The sequence below is a fragment of the Hypanus sabinus genome, chromosome 10, assembly GCF_030144855.1.
Source record: "Hypanus sabinus isolate sHypSab1 chromosome 10, sHypSab1.hap1, whole genome shotgun sequence".
Lineage (NCBI taxonomy): Eukaryota > Metazoa > Chordata > Chondrichthyes > Myliobatiformes > Dasyatidae > Hypanus > Hypanus sabinus.
In genome coordinates this window covers 102,367,087-102,394,413 of record NC_082715.1, presented here as the reverse complement: position 1 = coordinate 102,394,413, position 27,327 = coordinate 102,367,087, and the positions used below count along the sequence as shown (strand labels likewise).

The 27,327-nt window shown below is 38.6% G+C and overlaps 1 protein-coding gene across 2 annotated transcripts in view; it reads left to right on the top strand.

The window, feature by feature from the left end:
• The window catches only part of slc18b1 (solute carrier family 18 member B1), a 29,426-nt gene extending 4,420 nt beyond the window's left edge, over window positions 1-25,006 (top strand). For both annotated transcript variants that reach the window (XM_059982424.1, XM_059982425.1), the window contains exons 3-14: window positions 1,194-1,289; window positions 2,320-2,393; window positions 5,019-5,166; window positions 9,136-9,292; window positions 13,130-13,266; window positions 15,847-15,948; window positions 17,454-17,545; window positions 20,075-20,170; window positions 21,743-21,817; window positions 23,128-23,221; window positions 23,356-23,402; window positions 24,654-25,006. In XM_059982424.1, the coding sequence (XP_059838407.1) occupies window positions 1,194-1,289; window positions 2,320-2,393; window positions 5,019-5,166; window positions 9,136-9,292; window positions 13,130-13,266; window positions 15,847-15,948; window positions 17,454-17,545; window positions 20,075-20,170; window positions 21,743-21,817; window positions 23,128-23,221; window positions 23,356-23,402; window positions 24,654-24,708 (1,173 nt within the window). In that variant the 3' untranslated portion in view covers window positions 24,709-25,006. The remainder of the gene's footprint in view (window positions 1-1,193; window positions 1,290-2,319; window positions 2,394-5,018; window positions 5,167-9,135; window positions 9,293-13,129; window positions 13,267-15,846; window positions 15,949-17,453; window positions 17,546-20,074; window positions 20,171-21,742; window positions 21,818-23,127; window positions 23,222-23,355; window positions 23,403-24,653) is intronic.
• The last annotated feature ends 2,321 nt before the right edge of the window (window positions 25,007-27,327 follow it).

Sequence of the window (27,327 nt, the reverse complement as noted above, 5' to 3'; positions counted from 1 at the left end):
TTGTTCTTATCTGTTTAATTTGTGTTTATCAGTAATCCCATGGGTTACCTGAGCTTGCCCACTTATGTAGAAGAATCACACAAGCAATCCACTAATACAAAAAATGGAAAGGGTGGTGGAAGTGCCACACATAATAAGTTTGGTCAGAGTTGGATTTTAGGAATGGTCATGAAAGTGGAGCAGGCTATCGCATAATATAAGACTGTGGAGACTTGTTAAGTCAGCAAGGCCAGGGGTGCTGTGTTGTCTTTAGCAAGGCCAGGGATTTTGACAAGTCTATGTACACCTGCAGAAGGTTTAGATGTCCTAGAGGTTTGGACCTCCAAGAGGACCACAACCTGATCGCAGTTTGGAGGCTTGCAAGCCTCAATGACCCACAGAGCTATGTTGGCTAGAGTCAGGGATTTATGCTTTGGCTCTTGGTGGGGTCACCCATGCCAAACAGGTCAAAGGGTAGAGGACAGACTATGGTCTTCCAGGTTCAGGGCTAACACATCTAACTGGTAAAACAAATTTGTCATGGAAGCAGCAATGAAGAATCCTTATATCTGAGTGCAACAGTATTCCTGAGGCTCCAACTGGGACTTGCATGACTGACAGTAATGAAAACCAAGGGGAAGCTACTGATGTGATGAAGGAAGTCCTGAACACTGCCAGAGATGGAGGACCTTCATTGCAGCCCTGAATGCCATCACGTTACAGGCAGTCAGTGGTTTGGAGGATGGTGGGCAGAGCATTGGAGCGTGGAGATGATGAGCAAAACTAAGGTTTAGAGTAGTGGATGAGGTAAAGCTGAGCTGAGGTAGGCAATGTTATATGTAGGGATTTTTTTTGTAGGTGGAATATGGGATTGAACGTTCCGCTTGGGAGTGAAACAAATACGCATGTTATGAATCATTTGGCTCAGGCTATTTAAATTGATATGGTTATATTTAAAAATCAGATTCTAAGATCTCCTTGGAGGAACTTCTGAGAATGGAGAATCTGATTTAGAGGTGATGCAGAAAGCTTAGTCTATGGTGAGATGTATCTCATTGACCTACTTATCAAATATCAGGTTCATCATGTCGCAAATGAGTATCTTTGTAGATGGATAGGGGTGGGAAAGATTTACAGTTAGATTGCAAATACTCCATAACAATCAGCAGTTTATTAATCATGCATCATAAATTTATTCTTTCCTCTCTTTGCAGGCAGAAATTAAAGGAGTTAGCGCCAGTATTGTTGGAATGATATTTGGTTGTTTTTCTTTATTCAATTTAATATTTTCACTGATAATGGGAAAATATGTAAGTATAATATTTTTTTCTGGTAAATTGATATGCACTGGGATTTTATGGCTTGCAGCTAACTTTTCTGTGGTCTTGATTGATTGAATGTTAGAATAATGATACTCTTTTACAATGTTTATGAAGTTGGGAAACATCAGCCATTATTTGTTGTCCTATAAAATCTGTCCAGGGCTATAGTTACATTTTAAAATCTGGTGTAGAAAATAAGACATTATTATGTCTTAATTCACTGCAAATTTGCTTTATTTCCTGCTATCTCTATAAGGAAGCAGTCTAAATACATTTTAGCCAATACAACAATAAACCAAAAATCTCCCAAATCTTAGGAGAGCTATTGTTCTAACAAGTAGAATTCAGTGCTGCCTATAAGCATTACACATTAGCCCTTTCTTGTCTGTACACACCCCAGACAATACATTTTCTGTTACATTGGTTTTAGTTTCACAAGTTAATGTGTCCTTTAGAGCACATACTAGTGACTAAGCAGCATTTCTACCTAAGGACATGGAGCGCAAGATTCCTTAATTGCTTTTGGAAATGATCAATTCCCATTTATCTTACAAGTGGGAATCATAGTAAGACACTGTAGAATCTAGGTGAAGCGGTAAAAATGTGACCTAATGCTGTCTGTTAAGATGCAGTTGCTAGTCCAGAGGTTTATGAAACTTGATTTAATTCCATTGCATTTTAAAGTAGTCTCTTGGCCAATTGTTAACCAATGTGAGGAATGTCAACTGTCCATTTCCCTCCATAAATGCTGTCTGACCTGCTGAGTCATTCCAAAGTTTTGTGCATTGCTGAGGAATATACTAATGGGTATACTTCTCGTTGAAATGGAGGCTACTATAATTATAATTCAATTACAATTATATTTGGGGATTAGCAATTTACAAAACCTGAGCATTAAACAATGGTTTGAAAGCTGCTCATGTTGTGGCTGTAATTGTTCATTTAAACATAAGATGATAAGCCTTTGTTCAATTGACCATTTGAATGACCTGCTAACTTGTTTTTTTCTTCCCTGCAGATTGTGCAAATTGGTGCAAAATTTATGTTTGTAGCTGGTATGTTTATTTCCGGTTGCTGCACTATTCTCTTTGGGTAAGTTTCTAACAAGACACTTGTTTAAAGCATTTTTTCTTTCCTATCTTGTTGAGGTTGTATGTTGGTGATTCAGATTGTGATGTATTTGTAGCTGTGTTAAACAATCTGTAAAAGTAATTTAATAATCATTTGTGTATTTCAGCAAATGACCAGGTGAAAGAAAGTTATAATGAAATTATGAATATTAATTAACATAACTATAATTTTCTACTTAAAGTCAGGTGATTGCGTTTGACCGCATGTGGTCTTAATGTCTTAATGATGCTGCATTAAGTATCAAAGTCCTAAATAAATGAGGATTAATTCCCAGGTGTAAACATTGGTTCTAAAACATCCTGTTACATGGAATTTTAATGGTTTTTTATTTATTATTCATTGAATCCACATTCTGCCATGTTCTATTTAGCATATCTCACAACACCAGTAGCCCAAGTTCATTCCTGGCCTCAGGCGCTATCTGTTTATCCTGTGGCACATGCGGCTTGCATTCATGTGCTCTGATTTCCTCCCACGTCCCAAAGATGGCCGGGTTGTTTGCTTTGTTGGCCTTTGTAAGTTATCCCTGGTGTCTACATGAGTGGTATGACCAAGAGGGTGCTGATGGGAATGTGGGGAGAACAAGATAAGGGATTAAAGTAGGATTAGTGTAAATGTGTGGTGGATGCAGCTCGGTTGAAAGGCCAGTTTCCATTATGTATGATTGCTGACCCTAAGACTCGGAATGGAATCCGCCCAACCCTCCGTCATCATACCAAGTCGTCATTACCTACCTGGCTCTCAATCAATCCCCACAATTCTACTTAACACCTCTCACCTCTGAATTCCAGTCACCCCTTCAATTTCTGATCAGCTCTCTGAGTCCTGGTAAGATCTTGACCTCCTCCATGATCCCTGGCCACAAAGTCGCATCTCCCAGGATCCAACCCACGCCCTGTCCCTAGAGTCACCAGTTTCTCTCCTAAGCTTGCTCAATCATCACCTCTTCACATCTCAAGGTTACTGACCCCTGAGGTCCTCATTACTGATAGACCTCAGCACCAGCCCTCACCTCACTCCACTCCATTCCCAGGATGGCCACAGCTGTTTCATCTCCCTTCAACAGCATCCTGGGTCTCTGGTTGGCACTGGATTCTGGGCATGCTCTACCTGTCACCACTGACTCTGGCGATAAACCTGTTCAATTCCATGGTCATTCGATACCATCAGCGTCAGGCCAAAGTCAGTGCAAGAAAGCAGTATCCATCATAAGGTCCCCCACCACCCAGGCCAGGCCCTCTTCTTGCTATTACCTAGGACTCTTGGGTCCCACACAACCAGGTTCAGAATCAGAATCAGGTTTATTTCACTGGCACGTGACATGAAATTTGTTATCTTAGCAGCAGCAGTTCAATGCAATACGTAATCTAGCAGAGAAAGAAAAAGTAATAATAATAATAAATAAAATAAAACATAATAATAAACAAGTAAATCAATTATGTATATTGAATAGATTATTAAAAAATGTACAAAAACTAAAATGCTGTATATTAAAAAAAGTGAGGTAGTGTCCAAAGCTTCAAAGTCCATTCAGGAATCGAATGGCAGGGGGGAAGAAGCTGCTCCTGAATCACTGAGTGTGTGCCTTCAGGCTTCTGTACCCCCTACTTGATGGTAACAGTGAGAAAAGGGCATGCTCTGGGTGCTGGTGGTCCTTAATAATGGACGCTGCCTTTTGGAGACACTGCTCCCTAAAGATATCCTGGGTACTTTGTAGGCTAGCAGGAACCATAATTATCTTTCAATCATCAGTTTCCTAAACCAGCATGAATAGCTTCATCGCCACTACCCTGAACTGATTCTACAACCTACAAATTCACTTAGAAGCACTCTTAATTCCTGTTGTCAATGTTTCTTGTAATATTTGTACAATTTGTCTTGTGCACATTGGCGCTTGTCATTCTAGATTTATGTATCATGAAATCTACTGTATTTCTTTCCCTTCCTGTATATGTCTGCAAGAAAATGAATCTCAAGATAGGATCTGATACATAATTTGATTATAAATATACTTTGAGATTGCACTTTGTACTTCAGATATCTATAAATAGTTTTTATTGCATTATTCAGTACACTTCTATGATACTGTCGTACAGAATCTATCTTAGTGCTCTTAAATTTATTATCTGTCATTATGAGATACTGAAAAAGCCAAAAACATTTGCTTTAAGTTGCAATTCAAGTTCCCTTTCACTGAAACATGTGTTTTAATTGACATTTGGCAGCACAAATGTTACACAGAGATTTCTTCATTTCACCTGTGTAAATTAAATTTTGCTTGTTAAAGGGACCATGCATTTTGGCTATTTGATTCATTACATGAACGGCATGAGTTTACAGGCAAGGTTACCTGAAGCTGGCTCTTTTGAGTGTTTTAAATGGCAGTTTGAAATTTGTTGAGCATTCTTGCAGCCTGAAGCTGTAACATAAGAAATGGATGGATATATTTGAAGTAAACCTATATGACCATATATAAAAAACTGAAATGAATTCACTGAATTTTTACAAAGCCTATCTGTGAAAATAATGAAAAATATATAGTAATCCTTCCCAGGAGTTGATGTCAGTTTTTATTTCCCTTTTCAGCTTACTGAATTTGGCTCCAGATGGACCCATATTTATCTCTTTGTGTTTCATCGTAAGATCAGCAGATGCAGTGGGGTTTGCTGCAAGTTCCACTGCCTCGTTCTCTATTCTTGCTGCAACTTTTCCAAACAATGTTGCTACAGTCTTGGTAATAAGAAATTTAAAACTAATCCTAATATGATAATAATACACTGCTAACAGGTCAAGAAAAGTTTTATTACATTGTGCACATGTTAATTATATAGAGTCAAAATGGTTTATGAAAATGTTTTCCAGATTTCAGTTTGTTCTTTAATTTTTGTCTTGTGCCACAAAAGGGAAGTGACTTTTACTGAACTGTAGAGTTCAGTTCAAGCTCTGTTACAGTTTAAGTGATCTAGATTCAACCCCAACCTCTGGTGCTGTCTTTGTGGACTTTGCATTTTCTTCCCGTGGCTGCGGTGGTTTCCTCCCATCACCCAAAGATATCAAGTTCACAGGCTCATTAGCAACTATAAATTGCCTACAGAGTGTAGACTGAATCTGTGAGTTGACAAGCATGTGGAGAGAATCAAAAAGAGAATCAGCATGGTAGTGTGAATGGCTGGATGATGGTCAGCATTGACTCAGAGGGCCAAAGGTCTGTTACAATCTGAATACCGCTATATTTCAAAGTACATTTATTATCAAGGTACGTATGCAGTATACAACCCTGAGATTCATCTTCCCACAGGTAGTCATGAAACAAGGAAAACCATGGAACATATTCAAAGAAAAGCATCAAGGTTCTCCCCCCACCCCCAACATGCAAAATAACAAATTGCAAAATTGGCAAAAAAAAAGAGAGCAAAAAATACAATATAAAACACCAACCCACAGAGTCATCAGAGAAGTCCAGGCATATTCAGTTCAGTTCAATCTAGCCTCGTTATCTGCAGGCCACTCCGATCAAAATAGCACATAAAGAGTAACAGGAAAAGGAGTAACCAGAGACGAGAAATGCATCCTAATGTGAGTCAAATCCACAAATTGCATCAATTAAAGTTTGCCAAAGACTCCAGGACTCTGGTACCATCCTCCAACAGCGTCGAGGGAGAGAGAGACCATTCAAACGCAGGGACTTCCCTCCAGGAGCAGCGAGCAAGAGGGAGAGGGAGACCGTCACACCAGACTTCTTCCTCCGGCAGCAGCAAGCAAGAGGCTGGTGGACAGCGCTGAAAACCTGCTGGCCTTCCACATTTGCCTCAGTGATTTCAATCATCCTTGGCACTTTAATCGGTGAGATCAGCGAGAAACGGAGTCAATCATGGGCTCAAGCCCTGTCTCCAGGCTTCTTGGCCTTGAAACCTCACCAAACACCCTTGGAGACAGCAAAGCACCAGATCACTCAATGGGCCCGAAAACACACCGCCAAGATGTGGATCACGGGCTCCAACGGTAGCAGAACCACATTTGAAAGAAAACAAAGACGAAAAAGAAGTAGTTTTGTAAACTGTCTGAAGATATATCTCCCTTGGTTGCATTGTTCATTGGAGCCGCCTTCCTCCGATATAATATATGATACAGTATTTTTTCAGCTCACATTTCCTAGAAGTGGCTGTCAGGGCAGCACAGGGTACGACTTCGTTGCAGTCATCATACAGGAAATGTTATTCCTGTCCATACCTTGTGGCACATCAGATGCCAACCCTGCTGCTTCTTTAGCATTTTGCGTGTGTGGGTTTTTTTTTTACAAGGCCAAGTTGCTAGATTGATGTTAAACTCAGCAGGAGGGGAAAGCGTGCAAGGAGCCGGCTGGATTCAAACCCGGGAGCACTTGCCTCAAACTCTTGTGTTGAAGCTTCTACACCACCAGTCGGCAGTCATGTAACCAACCAGGTTCTCAATTATCCATGAATGAGTCACACCTGTACAAGATTGTTTAATATCATTTACAGTATGCACGTTTAAAGGAGAACAAAATTGTTACTCTGGATCTGATGCAGCATGTACTAGGATAAAGAACACAATAATAAAAAAAACACAATAAATATATAAAAGATAGCTTAGATACATAGATTGATTATTTATACATAAAGCGACACTAGGTACATAAGGTGACTGACAGGAAATGATAAAGTAGCAGTGGTGGGTGGATTAGTGGGTAGCTGAAACAAAGGTTGTGACGAATCAGCATATAGGAGGAAGATTTAAAATCTGGCTGAGTGGTGCCACAACAGCCTCTTACCTAATGTCGGCAAGACCAAGGAGCTGATCATTGAGTTCAGGAGGGAGATGCTGGAGATCCATGAGCCAGTCCTCATTGGAGGATCAGAGATGGAGAAAGTCAGCAACTTTAAATACCTCAGTGTTAATTCAGAGGATCTGTCCTGGGCCAGCACGTAGGTGCCATTACAAAGAAATCACCACATGCGAAGATTCGGCATGTCATCTAAAACTTTCACAAACTTCCGTAGATGTATGGTGGAGGGTATATTGACTAGTTACATTACAGCCTGGTATGGAAACACTAATGGAATTGAATGGAAAAGTTGACAAAAAGAAATGGACAGTTCATCACAAGTAAAGCCCACCCTACCACTGAGCACACCTGTACACAGTGCCATCGCAGAAAAGCAGCATCTCTCATTAGGCACCCCATGCTTTTTTCTCGCTGTTCCCATCAGGAAGAAGGTAGAGGAACATCAGGACCCAAACCACCAGGTTCAGGTACAATTATTACCCCTCAACCATGAGGCACTTGAACCAAAGGGGATAACTTCACTCACCTATCACTGAGCTGTTTCCACAACCTATCGACTCACTTTCAAGGATTCTTCACCTCGTGTTCTAGATATTTACTGCTTATTTATTATTATTATTATTATTTATTTTCTTTTCGTTTTGAATTTTCACAGTTTGTTGTCTTTTGTACATTGCCTGTTTGTCCATCCTGCTGGCTGCGGTCTTTCACTGATTCTATTATGTTTCTTGTTATTCTGTGCCATCGACTCATAGCAACTCCGTAGTCGTCCGGAGGGTTTTCGTGGCAAGGTACAGAGGTAGATTGCCAGGCCTTTCTTCTGGGCAGATATTGCTCCTGCCCAGGTTGGGACCCGGATAGATTCAAACTCAGGACCTTCTGCATCGAAGTTGGTGCTGGTGCCACTCCACCACAAGCTGACCGGTTTTTTCTAAATAATCACAAAAATGAATCTCAGGGTTGTATTTGGTGACATGTGTGTACTTTGATAATAAATTTACTTTAAACTTCGACACTTGGGAGTTGTTGATCAGCCTTGCTGCCTGGGGAAAGTAACTGTTTCTGAGTATGGTGATCCTGGTATTCTCCCCGATGGGATTGGGATAAACGGTCTATGAGCTGGGTGGGTGGCCTTTTTCCAGCATCTTTCTGCATAGATATCCTTGATGGCAGGTAGGTTGGTGCCGGTGATGCATTGGGCAGTTTTGATTGCCCATTGTAAAGCATTTCTGTCCATTGCAATCCAGTTTCCGTACCATGCAGTGATACAGTATATTAGGATGCTCTCTACTGCACATCTGTTGAAGGGTGTGAATATGGATGTGCATAGTCCAGCTCTCTTCAGACTGAGAAAGTGGAGGCATTGGTGAGCTTTCCTAATTATGAAGGAAGTGCTCTGGGACTGTGAGAAGATGTGCACTCCCAGGAGTTTGAAAACTGGTTGCAGTTTCCACTCACAAACAAGAGAAAAATCTGCAGATGCTAGAAATCCAAGCAACACACACAAAATGCTGGAGGAACTCAGCACAGCATGCAGTATCTAGGGAAAGAGAAAACAGTCGATGTTTCAGCCCGAAATGTCGACTGTACCCCTTTCCTATGTGCTGCCTGGCCTGCTGAGTTCCTCCAAAATTCTGTGTGCGTTGCAGTTTCCAGTGCTGAGTGGCCGATGTAAAGGGTGGCGTGACCTTCTGGTCGATAATCATCTCCTTTGTCTTGTTGGCATTAAGGAGGAGGTTACTTTCGTGGCATCAGGCCACGAGCTCTTCCACTTCCTCTCTGCAGGTTGGCTCTGAGAATGAACTATTTGCCTGTTCTGACGTTGCTTCTCATGATGTCTGTATTTCCAGAAATAGAAGATGCAGTAACACAAACTCCAAACTGTGTTTTTCTTAGGGATCTCTGGAAATATTCACTGGACTTGGCCTATCACTGGGTCCACCAATCGGAGGCTATTTATATCAATTATTTGGATATCAAATGCCTTTCATTATGCTGGGATGTGTGCTTCTATTAATGGTACCTTTGAACATGTGCATTTTATCAAGATGTGGTAAGGTTCTGCATTTTAATCTTTTCTAGCTTACTGTTATTAACTGTATAGTTTGAAAATTACTTGCAAATTAAAAAGCATTTTACTTAACCATTTTAAGCCAGTAAATCCATTAATCCAGTTAATTGTAGAGTTACTGATTAAGGTGATCAGCAGCTGAATGGATTCAGTTCACAACTATTCTGAGGAATTTAATGTAAACTGGGGCCATCATATTAATCTGAGTTTCTGCATTGATTAATTTCCAGTGATCCTTGTTCTCTTCATATCTGACATAGAGATGTAAAATTTCCCTGGAGTATACCTCCATTGCTAAATAGTTGGTTGAATTGCTGGATGCCCAGACTTACAACCCAGCTGCTGCATGACTCCCTTAAGGGAGTAAAAGAGAGTTGAAGGAACAAAAATAAAATCACTATCAGTATATCAGTAAATCAAATGGAGAAAAATAGAACTAGTCTATTGGAATTGCATAATGAACTACAGGCAATCCCCAGGTTATGTAAGGGTTCTATTCCTAAGAACTGTCTAATCCAAAATTTTCTTAAGTCAGAAACATCCATTTTCCAGAGTTACCTGTATTGTATTGTTGTACATACATGTGCTATAGTTCTCATTTCATTGAATAAACATGCTAACACTGTCCATAATTAAACAGCATATAGATTGTATCCCATCATTAATGAGCACCATAAAACCATTATTATTATTATTATTATTATTATCATCATCTCCGTCTTGAAAATTGTTTTTTAAACGTTTGGGAGAATTTGCATAAAGTTGGATCATTTGAAACCCAGGAGCCCTTGCATTGTCTGTTTTTTATGGTCAGCAGATAATAGGTGCGACTTCAAACTGCTATAAGCATTTCAGAAATGCAAGGAAATGGGTTAGAGGTAAAAAATGTTGAAAAAGGTAAACAAATACTTGGTTGCTGCATGGTGAGATCTACTGGTTATCAGTATTCAAATGGTGGGGGGACGTCACGTGATGACGTAGGATCGAGACGAGGAAATCCAGCTCTCCCGTAAAAAGAACCAATAAAATAATGTTTAAGTGAGGAAAAGTTAGTAAATACTTTTTTAAAATTACTTGTAAACTACTGAGGATTGTCTTAAGATATGTCTCCAAAACAGAAGCAGAAGAAAACTACTACTATGAAGACAACACAAGTTGGAAAAGAATCAAGGCCGGCAGCCATGAAAGAGCCTTGGGCTCAAGTGCATTTAACCTCCAGCGATACAGAACAGGAACCTGTGGCAACATCAACCATTTCCAAAAAAAAAAGAGCACCAGGAATTGCGCATGCGTGAAGCAAGGGGCATGCGCAAACATGAGCAACCCAAACTACAAATCCCAGCTATGATCGGAACTGAAAGTGAAAGCGAGTATGAGGTGGAATCAGATTCTCTGGATAAATCAGATGAAGAGACAAACAAAGAAGAGCAACAGGAAGAGGTTGGAGGTGATATTGGAGACATAAAAAAATCTTTGCTGCAAATAATGCATGAATTAAAAGTATTAAAAGATATTAAAAATATTAAGATTATGTTTGATAAAATGATGAAAAGACAAGACAAAATGGACAAGAAAATTAAAAACTTGGAAGAAATAACGGGAGACACCATTGATAGAGTGAATAAAATGGAAGATAATATTTCTGCCTGGACATCAGAAAGAAAACAATTGTTGGAAAAAGTGGATGTACTTGAAAATTTTAACACAAAATAATATTAAGATTGTTGGACTTAAAAGAAGGTATAGAGGGAGAGGATCCAATAAATTTTTTTCAAAAATGGAATCCGGAAATTTTGGAAAAGGAAGAAGGAACCCAGTTAATTGAAATTGAAAGGGCTCACAGAGCCTTAAGATCAAGACCTCAAGTTGATCAAAACCCACGATCAATCTTGATAAAATGTTTAAGATATCAAGATAAAGAAAAGATCCTGAAGGCGGCTGCCCAACGTGCCAGAAAGAGAAACGGACCATTGATGATAGAAGGGAAAACAGTTCTTTTCTATCCTGATATAAGTTATGACCTTTTGAAGAGAAAGAAGGAATTCAACCCAGCGAAAGAAGTTTTAAGTGAAACGGATTAAAGATGAAGACAGGGACAGTGAATGGAGTTGATGAATGCTTAAGGACAGAAGAATATTTAAATATATTTTTAATTATATGATACAGGGGAGAAAGGTAAAAACTTGAGAAATATTAATCGAGAGTAGTGATATTATTTTTTTCTTCTCTTACATATAATTTTTTATGTTACGGGGGAGCTGGGGGAACTTTGGATTGATTGCTACGGGATTCACGTGTGTAATCATGGCGATTGCCATGACCCGCACAACGGACGGGGGTAATGTTGTGTGTTTTTCTTTATTCACAACATTAGTAGGGGGGTATTTTGTTTTTTTTTTCTTTATAATCTATTTTTCTTTAATCTTTCTTTCTTTGCCTGGACAATCGGGGGTGGGGGGGGGTGGGGGAGACACATAGCAACACGGAGAATTTTAAAAAGATTCCCCAAGGTACTACAAAAGTTGAAAAGTTAGGTATTACTATAGACTGGAGTATCCCTGTTAAAAATAATGACTAATTTACTGAATTTTTTAAGTTTTAATGTTAATGGGCTTAATGGACCAGTGAAAAGAAAAAGAATTTTAACATACATTAAGAAAATGAAAATAGATATAGCTTTTAGCTGCATTCCATTTGAAAAAAATTACTTATAATTTAAGAGATAAATACGAAATGTTTCTGAAAATTTGGCGCCCTTATTTACAAAAGATAGGATTAAATATATAGGTGCTCCAAAGATAAAGTTATTGGTTAGTTGGGGAAATAAATAAATAAATATACTAAAGCTATTACGAACTCCATGGAGCATGTGGGGATCTTCCGATATCCAGGCATTCTTTCTTTCTTTCTTTCTTTTCTCTCTTTTTTTCCCTCTTTTTACAGGGATATGTTAGGAGGGAGAGGTTAAGGGGAGAGGGGAGAAAAAAGAAAAGTATTCAAATCGTAAAATTATTAACATTGTATGGCATAAGCTTGCAATTGATGATCAAGCTGTGTCTGAAGTAAGATAGAATAATATTTAAAGATTTGGGAAATGAAAGGAAAGTGTATTTGTTTTATGGTTACCATTGAAAGACATGGGCAGTTATAGATAATTAATGATTACAATGTTAACTGGGGCAGAAATTTGAAAAACAAATTGCTTATTGCCAAGATGACATTTTTGATTTTTTTGGAGTACAAACGCTATTACAGGTTTCCCCCGCTACCTGAAAGTAGAATGTTCCTATTAACCTTTCGTAAGCCGAGATGGAGTAAAGCGAAGAAGCAATTACTATTAATTTATATGGGAAAATTTTTTCAGCGTTCCTGGACCCAAAAAATAACCAACCAAATCATACCAAATAACATATAAAACCTAAAATAACACAAACAAAGAGTGAAAGCAGGAATGATATGATAAATATGCAGCCTATATAAAGTAGAAATAATGTATGCACAGTGTAGTTTCACCTACCAGAATCAGGAAGACAGTGAACACACTGAAAAGTTCACGCATTTTTCTATCATACAGTTCTGTGTAAGCACTCAGAACATCCTGCAAACCTCCCTAAAGCTACGTAAAAGCAAAAATCCTCTGTGGATTTCTATCGGTTAGCAGTACGGGTACTAAAAACAAAGTGGCGTGAAGTGGGGAATACCTGTATTGGGATATATAGTATGAATGTAACAGTGGCTATTCCACTTGCAAGAAAAGACATTATCTAATGTTTTAACTGCTGTTTTTCATATGTTGTAACTAATGTTCTTTATTTTCAGATGGAGTTGCCAGTAATTCCAGTTTATGGAAGCTCATTTTGATCCCTAAAATAACATTTATGTACATGATTATGTTTTCCATAAGTTCTTGTATTGGATTCCTGGATCCCACCATATCACTATTTGTTATCGATAAGGTACTTTTTTTTTAAGAATTCCTGTGTGTTGTGTACCTTCCATTTATTTTCAAGTTCCAAGAATTGAGAAGTGCATTAATTCAGTTTTTGAAAAAGCAAGAATGATTTGCCTGTTTAAAAACAAATCATGTCTTCAAGAATGTTCCTCCAGAACAAGGGAGCAATGTATTAAATTTAGAGCAAGGCTACTGAAAAGTGGAACAAGGAAGTGTTTTCCCTCTCAAAGGGTAACAGCAATCTGAATGACTGTGCTGCCGAGATTGCCCACAAAAAAAGCTTTTTTTTTCATAACATCTGCACATTCCTGTTTTTCACATTATGGATTGGGGAAAGAAAAAATACTGAAATGTTTTTAGGCATTTGATAAGGTAACCCTTTGCAAGGCTTATTGAGAAAGTAAGGAGGCATGGGATCCAAGGGGACCTTGCTTAGTGGATCCAGAACTGGCTTGCCCACAGAACGCAAAGAGTGGTTGTAGATGGGTCGTATTCTGCATGGAGATCAGTGACCAGTGGTGTGCCTCGGGGATCTGTTCTGGGACTCCTACTCTTAGTGATTTTTATAAATGACTTGAATGAGGAAGTGCAGGGATGGGTTAGTAAATTTGCTGATGACACAAAGGTTGGGAGTGTTGTGTATAGTGTGGAGGACTGTCAGAGTTTACAGTGGGACATTGATAGGATGCAAAACTGGGCTGAGAAGTGGCAGATGGAGTTCTACCCAGATAAGTGTGAGGTGGTTCATTTTGGTAGGTCAAATATGATGGCAGAATATAGTATTAATGGTAAGACTGTTGGCAGTGTGGAGGATCAGAGGGATCTTGGGGTCCGAGTCCATAGTACACTCAAAGCTGCTACGCAGGTTGACTCTGGTTAAGAAGGCACATGGTGCATTGGCTTTCATCAACTGTGAGATTGAGTTTAAGAGCCGAGAGGTAATGGGTGCAGAAGAGATTTACATGATATTGCCTGGATTGGAGAGCACGCCTTATGAGAATAGGCTGAGTGAACTTGGCCTTTTTTCCTTGGAGTGACAGAGGATGAGAGGTGATCTGATAGAGGTGTACAAGGTAATGAGAGGCATTGATTGTGTGGTTAGTCAGAGGCTTTTTCTCAGGACTGAAATGGCTAGCGCAAGAGGGCATAGTTTTAAGGTGCTTGGAAGTACGTACAGGGGGATGTCGGGTAAATTTTTTACGCAGAGTGGTGAGTACATGGAATGGGCTGTGGGCTGCGGCAGTGGAGGCGCCAGAACACTGCGTAAGTTGGAAGGCTCTAGTTTTGGGAGAGGTCTGATAGGCCGCATTTGTTTATCCTGGAGTGAAGGAGGCTGATGGATGACCTGATAGACATATATAAAATTATAAGAGGCACAGGCAGGACAGCTAGTCGGAATCTTTTTCCCATGATGCTGGTATCAAAAACATAAAGGTATGGGTTTAAGTTGTGAGGAAAGGAGTTTTCAAGAGGATTGGGTGGGGGGGTGCTCGAAGGCCACACAGTCACAAATAAGGCGCTGCAGCAGCTCTACTGTGTTTGGAGGTTACAGGGATTTAGTCTGTCACCAAAAATTCTTGCAGATTTCTATAGGTGTATGGTAGGAAGAATTCTGACTGGTTCAACCATAGCTTGGTATGGAGGCTCCAGTGCACAGCAACACAAGAGGCTGCAGATGGTTGTAGACTCCTTCACGGGCACAACCTTTCCTACCTTTGAGGACATCTTCAAGAAGCAATGCCTCAAGAAGGGTCATGGCCGCTTCTCATTGCTACCATCAAGGAGGAGGTACAGGAGGCTGAAGACCCACATTTAACAGTTCAGAAACAGGCAGTTTGGCTCTTCCCCTCTGCTATCAGATTTATGAACAGTCCTGAATGCTAACTCATTATTCCTTTATTTTGTACTATTTACAGTACTTTATAACTTTAGGTCTGTGTATTATATGGTTGTGCTGTACTGTGTATTGTACAAAACAACAAATTTCACATCATATAAGAGATTGATAATAAACTTGATTCTGAAGTATGTTTTGAGCACTGTGGTTGATAATTGGAATTCACAAACGGAAGAGGTGATAACATAGAGAGCTATGGGCTTAAAGTGAGCAAGTGGGATAAAATGGGAGCAAATGGCCATTGCAGCTGGGTAAAAAGGCTGGCATGAATATGGAGAGTCAAACTGCCTGCTTCTGTGTTGTTCAACTCTCAGATTCCATGTTTTGTTTGAACTCTCAGAGGTTTACTGTCTGTAGGTTTTAGCATGAGCAATCTCAAACATTTTCTGCTGCAGTGTAGTAGTATGTATGCTTGCATAAACTACACACCAGGTGAAATTGTTTGATTTTCTGAATCAATCAGAATTCCTCATTTCAAGTCAAGGACAATTGCCTTTTACTTTTCTGATATAAGTATGAAGTAGAACAGATATCCTGGATAAATTACTTCTTTTCCGTTTCATAAGTGGCACAGTTTATAGGTCATTCCAATGTGGCTTGTTTAACTAGTTGCATTTTAGAAATTGATTTAGCACTGCATCTGATTTGTGCAGCTCTGACTGTAAAACATGCTTTTATGTTCTCCAGTTCAAATTAAATACTGGATCTGTGGGACTGGTATTCCTGGGGCATGCTGTGACTTATGCAGTATCCTCCCCATTTATTGGATTTCTGTCTGATAAACTACCTGTAAGTATGCACACTGGCTTTGATATATTTTACGTTGGAAGAATTTTATACGGACTCTATGTTTACCGTAATAAATTCCTTTTATTCATTTGATTTTTTTTATGGCATTCAAGAAGTCTAAGATGCTTGTTACAGAAATTTTAAAGAAGTCATAACTTCTGTACTGCCCTTCTAACATTAACTAGAGGGTCAGCCAAATTCTATTCAAAAATGACATGAGTCAGGGTATAGCCTCCTAGCTCTTTGGTTTTATTGCAGTCACAAAGGCATGACATAGTGAATAAGGAGTGAAATTAAAACAACAAAATAAGGTATATTCACTGCACTGCTCCATTCACACAAGTAAATATACACAGGTGAGTAAGAACTCAGCTAAGTTTCCTGCAAGTATTTTAAGATTCCGACAAATAAATACTACAGGTAAGTAACGTGTAAACCATTAGCATCTAGGTTAGTGTCAACATTGTAAGCAAGAAGATGTACAGTTTTGTTGTCTCAGTACAACTGGTAATCTTGGGGTTAGTTTCTAATGGAAAGACAGCACTTTTCATGACTAGGAATGTGAAGCAGTGTTATTTAGCTAACCAAGTACTTTATAAGTATTGTATAGTTACCTCTGTATCATACATAACAGAAAATTTATGCTCAATGCAGGTCTTTGTTGAGACTGGAAATGAAATATATTAGCTGGGTTGTGACTATTGCTAATGAGTGGGATGGAATGAATTAGGCTGCTGAAACCCCTTGTGAAGCAATGAAAAATTACAGCAAAAAGTCAAACCTGAAACAATGAAATTATAATGCAAATACCTCAAAAATATGCTACACTAAATCAGTTTGAAAAGAAATATGCTAATTTTTTTATAATCATTTTCTGTTAAATGGCCTACTGCCATCTAATACATTCTCAATATGTATAATTGTGAAGACTGATAAGGTATGCATTTTGTCAAAATAAAATAAAGGCTTAACTCTTAAGTATCGCTTGGTGCCTCCATACTGTGTGAAAATTTATAAGGTATCTATTGTTTAATAAAATATCTTCACCTGTTTGTGATATTTAGCAATCACCTGATCTCAAACTCTAAACATAAGAAGAAAATAACCATAAACAATTTCTCTTTGACTTGTTATTTTGGTGTAGACTTTAGGATTGTTTCCTAATAGGTTTTCCCTTCTAGTTGACCCGCATGATTTCTTTTGGTCCCTTTTAACCTATTGACCTCCAGTAGGATAGTTACATCTTTGATTGCACAGATCATTCACACAGGCTATGTTGATTTGACAACACAAATTAGACTGAAATGAAAGGATTGAATCCTACTACTAATTGACTTTGAAGCGGGAACATTACATCCTATCACCAAGCATGCACGTGTCGCACATTGGTATGGTATGGAGATCCTTGTATCTTGAAATTCTAATGACGTAGTCTAGAATTCATAAAAGGAATTGAGGGTTCTCATTTTGTCTTTTTTGTATTTTCCTCCTTTCCCCAACTCCAGAGAATTAGAACAGGGCTGGTGTTATTTGGAAGTTGGATGATTGCATTGAGCTTTCTGTTTTTGGGGCCAGCACCCATTTTTCATATTAAGGGGTAGGTATTTAATTTTAACATCTCCATAGATTTGTTTATTTATGGCACTATCGGGAATTTGTTATGAGCAGTGTGTCAGTGGCTTTCCACTCTCCGGTATCCATAAAATTGCCCATGGAACTTTTAACAAGTTTGCCAACAGAGATATTCATTCATCTACCATGTACACATAACACCGAAGGAGAACTATTAATTTTGTAAGGGTAGTAACACCCTATGAGCAAAATTAAAATTTTCCAGGCCAGGGAACTTGATGAGCAAACATATTTACTTTGCCACACGTTTGAAAAAAATATATAAATTCCAAATCTACATTTTAAAAATTTTTCATCAGTCCTTAAAGTGAGAATTATACCACGTTTTTGATTTCAAGGATTGCATCAATGCAATATTTGCAGAGACAGATTTTTTTTATTAGCAAAGTCAGGATTTCTATACAAGACTTGAATATGGAGTCAATAAACTATGGTCATTTGTACCTCATAGTAAAGCTGAGTGCCAACCAACACCATGCCATTATAACTGCAGCAAAATCTGGACTGTTATGCAATGATCTGGAATATAATGCTCAAAAAGATGGTTGAAGTTGGGTCAGCCATAACTTTCAGAATGAAATTGGATGATAACTTGAAAAGGGAGGAAATTGAAGAACAGTTGGGGTGGGGGGGGGTAGTAAGGGAGTAGACTAATTGGGTGGCTCCTAATATAAATAAATAAATTTGTTTATGTAGAAGTTGGCTAACAAATACTTACTAAATGCTCATGATATTAATTGCATATCCTGTGTACCTTTATACCCAGATGGTCAGGGAGACATAAAGTAATAAATTTCTCAAAATAATTTCAACAACTTTATTGTTCCTCTATTCCTATACTACAAGCTGAATATTTACTCTGGCACTCATATATGTCAAGAAAATTAAGGGCGGTATCAGATTGAGGGAAAAGAGACACAATATTGTGAAGATTAGTGATAGGTCAGAGTATTTGGAAATTTTAAGAAACCAGCAAAATATTATTTTAAAAATGTGAAAGGATTAAAGATAGAATATGCAAGCATATTATTATCAAAAAAGAAAGACTAAGCACAGTGGTATAAAGGGATCTTAAGTCTAGGTGCATGAAGTTGGGACACAGGTACAGCAAGTATTTAGAGTATGAGAATAATAAATAATATTAGATGGTAAGAGCTTCTCTCGATATCTCCAAAGGTAGAGCATAGCTGAGGCAGTTGTGGGTCCCTAAGGGAATGATTTTGGGAACGGCAGTGATTCCGAATGATTATTTGGGATTGGGATTAGTCTTCATAGTAGTGGACGCAAAAAAATCAACCTAACAGAGAAAGGTAATCTAGTAAGGGAGGAACTCAAAGCAGTCTATTATTAGAAAAAAATACCAAGTAACAGGACTGAAGGCCCAAGACTTTTCCTGAATCATTGCTCTTAAAGCAAGTGGCTAGAGGTAATAGATACACTAGTTGTGTTGAGGACACACAGAGCTTGCAAATGCATACAGATAAGTTAATAGAATGAGAAAGAAATTAGCAGAGTATAACTATAAAATGAACAATGAAAAACATAATTAAAAAGGAAGAGACTAAGCATTGTTCTATAAAGGGATCTATGTGCATGAAACAAAGGATTGAAATGCAGGTAAATAGGAAAACTAATGGAATGTTGGCATTATTGGGAGGGATTTGGAGTATAAACTTAGGGAAACATTAAAGCAGATTTACAGAGAGCTGATAACACCATATCTGGAGTACTGTGTAAAGTTCTGGACTCCAAACTTGAGAAATATGCTGTACGTGCATTAGAAATGGTGCAGATAAATTTCACTAATTTGATTCCTTGGGTGAATTGATGTATTAACTGAGGTTGAACAGGTCGACTCTTTTCTTTTTGGAATTTAAAGGAATAAGAAGTGATTTTATTGAAAAGTATGAGCAAATGAGAGAGACTAATAGAATGAATATTAAGGGAGTGTTTTCCTGGAGAGATTATCTAGATCTAAAAGGCAAATTTTAGAATACCCAAGGGATTTACCACTTCCATTCAAAAGCAAATACTGGAAGAACACTGCCATTAAAGTAGCATCTGTGAAAAGAGAAACCAGTTAATATTTTGGATCAGGGATGCTTTTTCAGAACTGGGAAAGAGTGGAAGGTTATCTGTTTTATTTTCATTGGGATCTAACAGAAAAATGTAATCTAGTGAAAGAGGAGCTCTTTTATATATTCATACATATTCAGGGCAGAAATAAACAGAAATTTGATCTGGTGTTGACTGGAATGGGGAGAGAAAGGGAAAGTGGTGTGAGGACAGGATTTAGCCATAATTATTTGAGTGGCAGGGGATGCTGCAGGGGCTGATCTCCTTTGACACGCTCGTGTTTCTTACATTCTGTGTGCAGATCAGAAGGTAGGAATTTGATATTTTGCATGCACTTTCAAGTTATTTTGGGTATGAAGTATGACAACAAATTTAATTTAAAAATCTTTCTGATTTATTTCATTTCCTTTCTTTGCAGCCAGTTGTGGTTGTTTATTTTAATGCTGGTGATATCTGGGTTTTCACTTAGTTTGTGTGGCATTCCCCTTTTTCCAGAAATCATTACCTGTGCTTAGTAAGTACCAATATTTTTTTAATCTTTGCTAAGAAAGGATGTAGTATATTTTTCTTTGCTTGTGAAGGCATCAGCACAAAGACCCGTACACTTTTAAAGCCATTTTAAAATTGTTTGAAATAATTTTACTGAAAGCAGAGGCAGTGTTGTCGCATGGCCAAGTGGTTAAGGCGTTGGTCTAGTGAGGGTCGCTAGTTCAAGCCTCAGCTAAGGCAGAGTGTTGTGTCCTTGAGCAAAGCACTTAACCACACATTGCTCTGTGATGACACCAGTGCCAAGCTGTATCAGCCCTTGCCTTGGACAACGTTGGTGGCGTGGAGAGGGGAGACTTCCATACAACCCTGCCCAGGCTTGTGCCCTGGAAACTTTCCAAGGCACAAATTCATGGTCTCTCAAGACTAACAGGTGCACGAGACTTCACCATCTGAATTCTGTGTGTAATTTTCTATCTTTAAAAGAAAATTTATCTTTTAAAATTGTCTGTGTTACCATGCTCTGTAAGTTTAATGCCTGCATTAATGGTTTCAGCTTTGCATTGACACAGGCTCTCATTTGACCTTCAGGAACACAACTGATTCCAAAACCAAGCTGATTTCCCCGAAGTTCTGACTTCAATTATTTCCATGCAAATTTAATATCAAGTAGATAAATTGTTCCACAGAGGTTCTGTACATTTCTGAATTGGATAATAAATATACCTATATACATGAATTAATTACAATATAGTTCTACTATTTATGAATAACCAAAATGTTGTTGGAACTTTCAGTGTTATGATCTATATTTTTGCTCTTCATTTATTTTTAAAGTGAAGGTAGGGCTCTTTTATTTGGTTGTGTGATAATTTTAACTGAACGATTTAGAAGACAAACACAATGTCTGATCACTAGGGGGTTCATACGAGGGGTGATTGATAAGTTTATGGCCTAAGGTAGAAGGAGTCAATTATAGAAAACCTAGCACATTTATTTTTCAACATAGTCCCCTCCCACATTTACACACTTAGTCCAGCGGTCGTGGAGCATACGGATCGTGGACCTCCAGAAAGTGTCCCCAGCAGGGGTGATTGATACGTTCATGGCCTAAGGTAGATGGAGATGAGTTATACAACTCTCGTTACATGCACATGCAGGTCAGCTCTTTGAGTAATAATGCAGAACATTTAAAGTTAATAACTCATTTCCTTCTACCTTAGGCAACAAACTTATCAATCACCCTGATGGGTTATTAACTTCAAACTTTCTGCATAATCACTCAAAGAGTTGACCTGCATGCACATGTAGCGAGAGCTGTATAACTCATCTCCTTATACCTTAGGCCACAAACTTATCAATCACTCCTGCTGTGGACACTTTCTGAGGTCCAAAATCCGTATGCTCCTCGACTGCTGGACTAAGTGTGTAAATGTAGGAGGGGACTATGTTGAAAAATAAATGTGCTAGGTTTTCTTAAGGCCACGAACTTATCAATCACCCCTTGTACAATGCATAGGACATGGGTAGGAAACTATTCTAAAGCATTAGAAAGAGATTTCAACATAATAATTGATACTGGTGATTTTCTTTTGCTCAGTGAAAATGGATTTGAAGAAGGACTAGGCACTTTAGGTTTAGTGTCTGGATTATTTGGAGCGTTTTGGTGTCTTGGGTATGTACTTATCTACTTAGAAACCCTTGAATGAGTAATTCCTTAGTTAACTACGTGTATTGTGGAGTTTCTTAATGCTCTTCTATTTAAATTTCCATTCTAAACTTTTAACTCAACATGACTGAACTTTGTGCAGCTGTCTGCAAATCATACAAATGATACTTTTATGTTCCACGTTTTGTCAGTCTGTGATCCAACAGCATAGAAACACAAACATACAAAATTGACAGCAACACCTTTAAGAAGCAGGTATTAATGAGTAGCATGACTTGAATTTAATGTTTTTATTTTACTAAAACTGGTGCAAATTTACATGTTGATTTAGATATCTGAAACCCATATGAAAAAGCACAGTCTCGGATATAAAACTGGGCTGGTATGGACAGCAGAGATAGTTTCCATGTATAGATCATGGGGGAAAGAATCTAACACGATTTGGACACTAGTAGATCCACTTCTAGGCATTTGAAATCTAATGAAGAGTCTTGATTACGTAATTCCCGATAGGCTGATTTACCTCCTGTACTAGAAATCAGTGAAACTAGGGATATGAAACATAATGTCTTGAATGTGATAGTGTTGTGTGATTATTCATAAGTACATCTTGACCTATGACTGCTGGGTGTTTTTAAAAAAATGAGCTGGGGAAGATCTTGCAGTTTACTTCTAAAAGAGTACTTCATTCTGAAATAGAATAATGGCGACATATCAATTTGCTAACCAGCAGATTGTGTACTGTGACAGATGTACTTGCTGCAGATTTCTTTTGCACCCATCTTTATTTGTTCATTTGTGGGAATTTCTCATTGTTGGCATGACCAACATCTAATGCCCATCCCAAATTTCCCTGCTTGAGATGGTAAGTAGGAGTCAGCAATGAGTACATTGACAAGCCTGCATTCAAGACATACTGGCTCTATATATTTTGTTGCTTTGGGTTTCTTTAACTCATGGATTAATAATAATACTATACAGCTTCCTGCTACTTTTGTAACCCTGGATCCAAATGTAAAGAAGCAAGGATTTTATGGCTCAATATTAAGTTGATTGTATCATTCATTTGTTGAAAAGTTGTTCCTATCACTTTGCAGATTTGAATAATGCTGGTGGTAACCTTTGTAATCAGCATTGAATGGCAAGGCAGTAATAGTTCTCGTACCTTACACTGTGTCCTACCAGGAGGAAGACCTTTCAACAACAAAATAGCTAAAGGACTGAACCAGGGCCAGTTATGAGAGTGAAGAATTGTAAAATTTACCTTGGTATGTTTTACTATATTGGATAGTAACTAACATTGTCTTTTAAACCAGATCATTTATAGGACCAACACTGGGTGGATTCTTGTATGACAGATTAAATTTTGAGTGGGCTGCAGCTGTGCAAGGAGGTTTTCCATTTGTCTTTGTAAGTAAACATGTTTTGAATATGTACAGAGAAATCAGTGTAATGATAATTATACAGTACTATTTCTAAAAAAAAATTAAAATTAGGTATCAAATTCCTCTCAGGATAATGGTTTTTCTCTCTCTCTCTCTTAGGGTACATTATTGGGTGTGTACTTTATAATAGAAAAGGTGTGCAAAAGGTTTGTACTATATTTTAATATTCACATATATAAAACATTTACACAGTATGCAGATAAGAGACATCAAGTTTTAAAGAATAGACTTTAATAATGTGAGCCTTTACTGGGTGGAGCATTAACTGCCCATAAACTCTGAAGATTGTGCCCATAAACTTTGTTTATATGCAAGTGGAATTTGGCTGAAGGTGCAATTGAAATGTTGGAAGAGAATTATTTTATAGCAGATAGTTTTGGGTAACAGTCAGAAGAGTGAGTAGTGGCTAATGTAAAAAAAAATCATGTTCATGGTAAAGGTTACATGACTGAAAATAGCTGTTTCTTGAAATTGAGGCTGACAGTTGTTGTACTGTTGATCCTGTACTTAATCCCAGTGAATAAATTTTCTGTTTTCTGTGAGAATCCAGAAAATTTCTTACCAGTAAGTCTGGGTGTTCACCTGCAGATGGTTAACAGCTCAGAATAGGAATTTCCCCATACAAGGGAAGAGACTGCTACAGATATAGGTGTAATGTTTTCCCTCCCAGATGCTTTGCTTGATTCTCACACTGTTAAGGTGTTGCTTTTGGCATGTGTATGGAAGTCTGTTTTAAATATTTGTAATTTTTGCAAGAGCTCCTGCATTTCTGGTTTGGGACACAGTTGATTTGGGTTTTCATCAACCTCAACAATTTTCATTAGTGACTCCAGCCAGTTGGACGTTTCATCCACTCTCCATTGACTGCAATATGGCTGTAGTTTTAAAAAGCACTCCAGCTGTTTCTTCAGTATTAATGGTCAAAATAATGATTAATCCACATAAGAAACACCTCCACCTTCAAATCACGCATCTTCTTGGAAATTTATCATCTGCATGTCTTCATTTCTATGTACATTTTCTGTAACTCCATACTATTCTACACGTACCTTGATTAAATGCACTCCAGCCATGTTTCTCTGTTCTTTAAGTTGGTCAGTCTTGCACTCCCTTGAAGCAAAAAAGAATTGAGTTGCTTTGTGGGTACTCAGCAGGTCCTTAAAACCAAAACGGATCACAGAAATATGTGTTTTTCTTTGGTTTTAAATATTTGTTGCTCCACACATTTTTTTTAGGAAATAATCAACATTTGGATCAGAGAAATAATCTGCCTATAATAATGTTTTAACAATAAAATGTTTGCTTTAATTAGTTCTTTGTGATATTGTCTTTCTCCTAGCCCACTTTAATGAAATGTCTTGGAAGGAAATTTGATGTAGATTTTTGTTTTTATGAAGGTCACATTCTGGAAGCAACACAGAAGAAGAAACAAAGCAACTATTATCAAATTGAATGTGGAAGCTTTGAATATTTACATGCACTACAGTCTTTCTGGAGATCAATTTTTAATTATTAGGATATCCACAAACCTACTTAGTGAGCAACTTCACAAGTGTTTGGACTATTTACATTGTTTGTTATTTCTTCTATTTGATAATTAAATTTAAATATTTTACATTGCTGCTACAAAGTACTATGTGAAATACCATTTTATGATGTAGAAGTATGAAAAGTGCATTCTCCCAGTGTAATTTGATGTCCTTCACACCACAATCAGCCTATCACAAATAAAGCTACTCTTGGAATTCCATTCTGTTTGTTCACTTCCTAACTTTGAATAAGTGTAACCCTTTTTCATAAACTTTAAATGTGGCAGTGTGTTTTCTGAAAGAAGACAGAAGTAGGTTTTTTATTTCTTTGAAATCTCCTCTGTCAGGATACTACAAAAACAATTGAGGCACTGACAAAAAGCTGGTAATAAAAGTTTATTTTGACCTTTGTGAAATAAATTCATCATTGCACTCTACTGGAAGTTTTGAGAATCTTCAGTAACACTGATGATCAACACTGGTGCACCTCAGGTGTGTCTTAGCCCACTGCTTTCCTCTCTATATACACATGAGTGTGTGGCTAGGCATAGCTCAAACACCATCTGTAAATTTGCTGGCAATACAGCCTTAGTTGGTAGAATCTCAGATGGAGTCGAGAAGGCGTTCAGGAGCAAGATATGCCAACTAGTGGAGTGGTGTCACAGCAACAACCTAGCACCCAACATCAGTAAGAGGAAAGAACTGATTGTGGACTTCAGGAAAGGTAAGACAAAGGAACACATACCAATTCTCATTGAGGGACCAGAAGTGGAGAGAGTGAGCAGTTTCAAGTTCCTAGGTGTCAAGATCTCTGAGGACCTAACCTGGTCCCAACAAATTGATATAAAGAAGGCAAAGCAGCAACTAAACTTCATCAGGAGTTTGAAGAGATTTGATGTCAACAAATATACTCAAAAACTTCTGTAGGTGTACCATGGAGAGCATTCTGACAGGCTGCATCACCGTCTGGTATGGAAGGGCCACTGCACAGGACTGAGAAGCTCAGTACTGCACAGCTCAGAAGCTGCAGAGGGTTGTAAATTTAGTCAGCTCCATCTTGTGTTCTAGCCTACTAAGTACCCAGGATATCTTCAAGTAGCGGTGTCTCTGAAAGGTAGCATCCATTATTAAGGATCTCCAGCACCCAAGGCATGCCCTTTTCTCACTGTTACCATCAGGTAGGGATAGCAACAGTGGCAGTAGACAGAGGAGATGGAGGTGGGAGAAAAGGCCAATTTATACATCTGTGTCGAATCTATGCCGTACCCCATGCCAAAGCCTAACTTGCACCTCCCCAAAAACGTAACTACGCAGACTGCAACAACTATAATTGGTCCACTTGGTAGCATCACATTTCCTCCTGGCTGTAGGCATACTGTGCATACACTGATGTGAAATAAATGGTTGGAGACGATGAACCAAATCGTCAAGTCTACCTTCCAACATCTGAAAATATTTGAAATGCATTTCCTCGTCCATGTCTCTCAGTGGCCGGACAAGCACAGAGAATTCACCCTCCTTCTGCCTCAATCCGTTCAATGGCCGTACACACCATCTCCTCCGACGTCTTCTCTCTTTTCTGTGTTGGAGTAATTTCAATGAAAGTGACTCTTGTTCAACATTTATTAGCAACTCCAACATGATGCGCTCAGTTTCAGTCGCCATTGTTTGAAGTCAACAAAGAAACTCAACATAGTGGCTTAGAAACCCCACTGCCAACTAGAGTTTTGGCAGTGAATTGCAGAGCAATGCAGACACTCCAACACACAAGTATAAATGCTCACAACGACCTAAGCCATTTGTGTAGGCTACGGCATAGAGCCTACACAGAAGTATAAATCAGTCCAAACATAGTGGGAACTGTGAGAACACGTCTCTTCCAAAGGAGGGTTGGACAAGATCTTAAGGACGAAAATGTGTTTCCTGTTATTTTTTTCCCAGGAGCCCGCCTTCGACTGCTCGCAGCTCTTCGCCACCATGCCCAGGCTCAGCAGCCACTTAGAGCCCAGGCCCTGCTGTTCCCACCACAGCTGCCAGCCGCCGCAACACCCAGCCCAGAGGACGGCGCGGCGAAACGCCCCAGGTCCAGCTGACCCAGCTGTTAACACCTGGTAAGGGTCCCTTGCTCGGGGCTACGAGCAATGGCCAATGGCGGACCCCGCAGGAGAGTGGTGGGGGAGGCGGAAGAACTACAACTTTGCAAGACAATGGTTGCTTTGCAGGCAGATGATCTACCAAGAACCGGCAGAAGGCAACTACTGCTGTAACCTGCCGAGTACACAATTTCCCAATATGTCAGTCTCAATAAAGGATCAGAACAACGACGTTATCGACAAGTGTCAGGAGGGAAATCGTCCACCAACTGGAAATTCCAAATGCGACATAATGACAAGGAGGAGGTACGGAAGGCACACACTCAGCGATTCAGGAACAGCTTCTTCCCCTCTGCCATTCGATTCCTAATGGACATTGAACCCATGAACACTACCCCACTTTTTAAATATAATTTTTGAACAATTTTTAATCTATGTGCGTATACTGT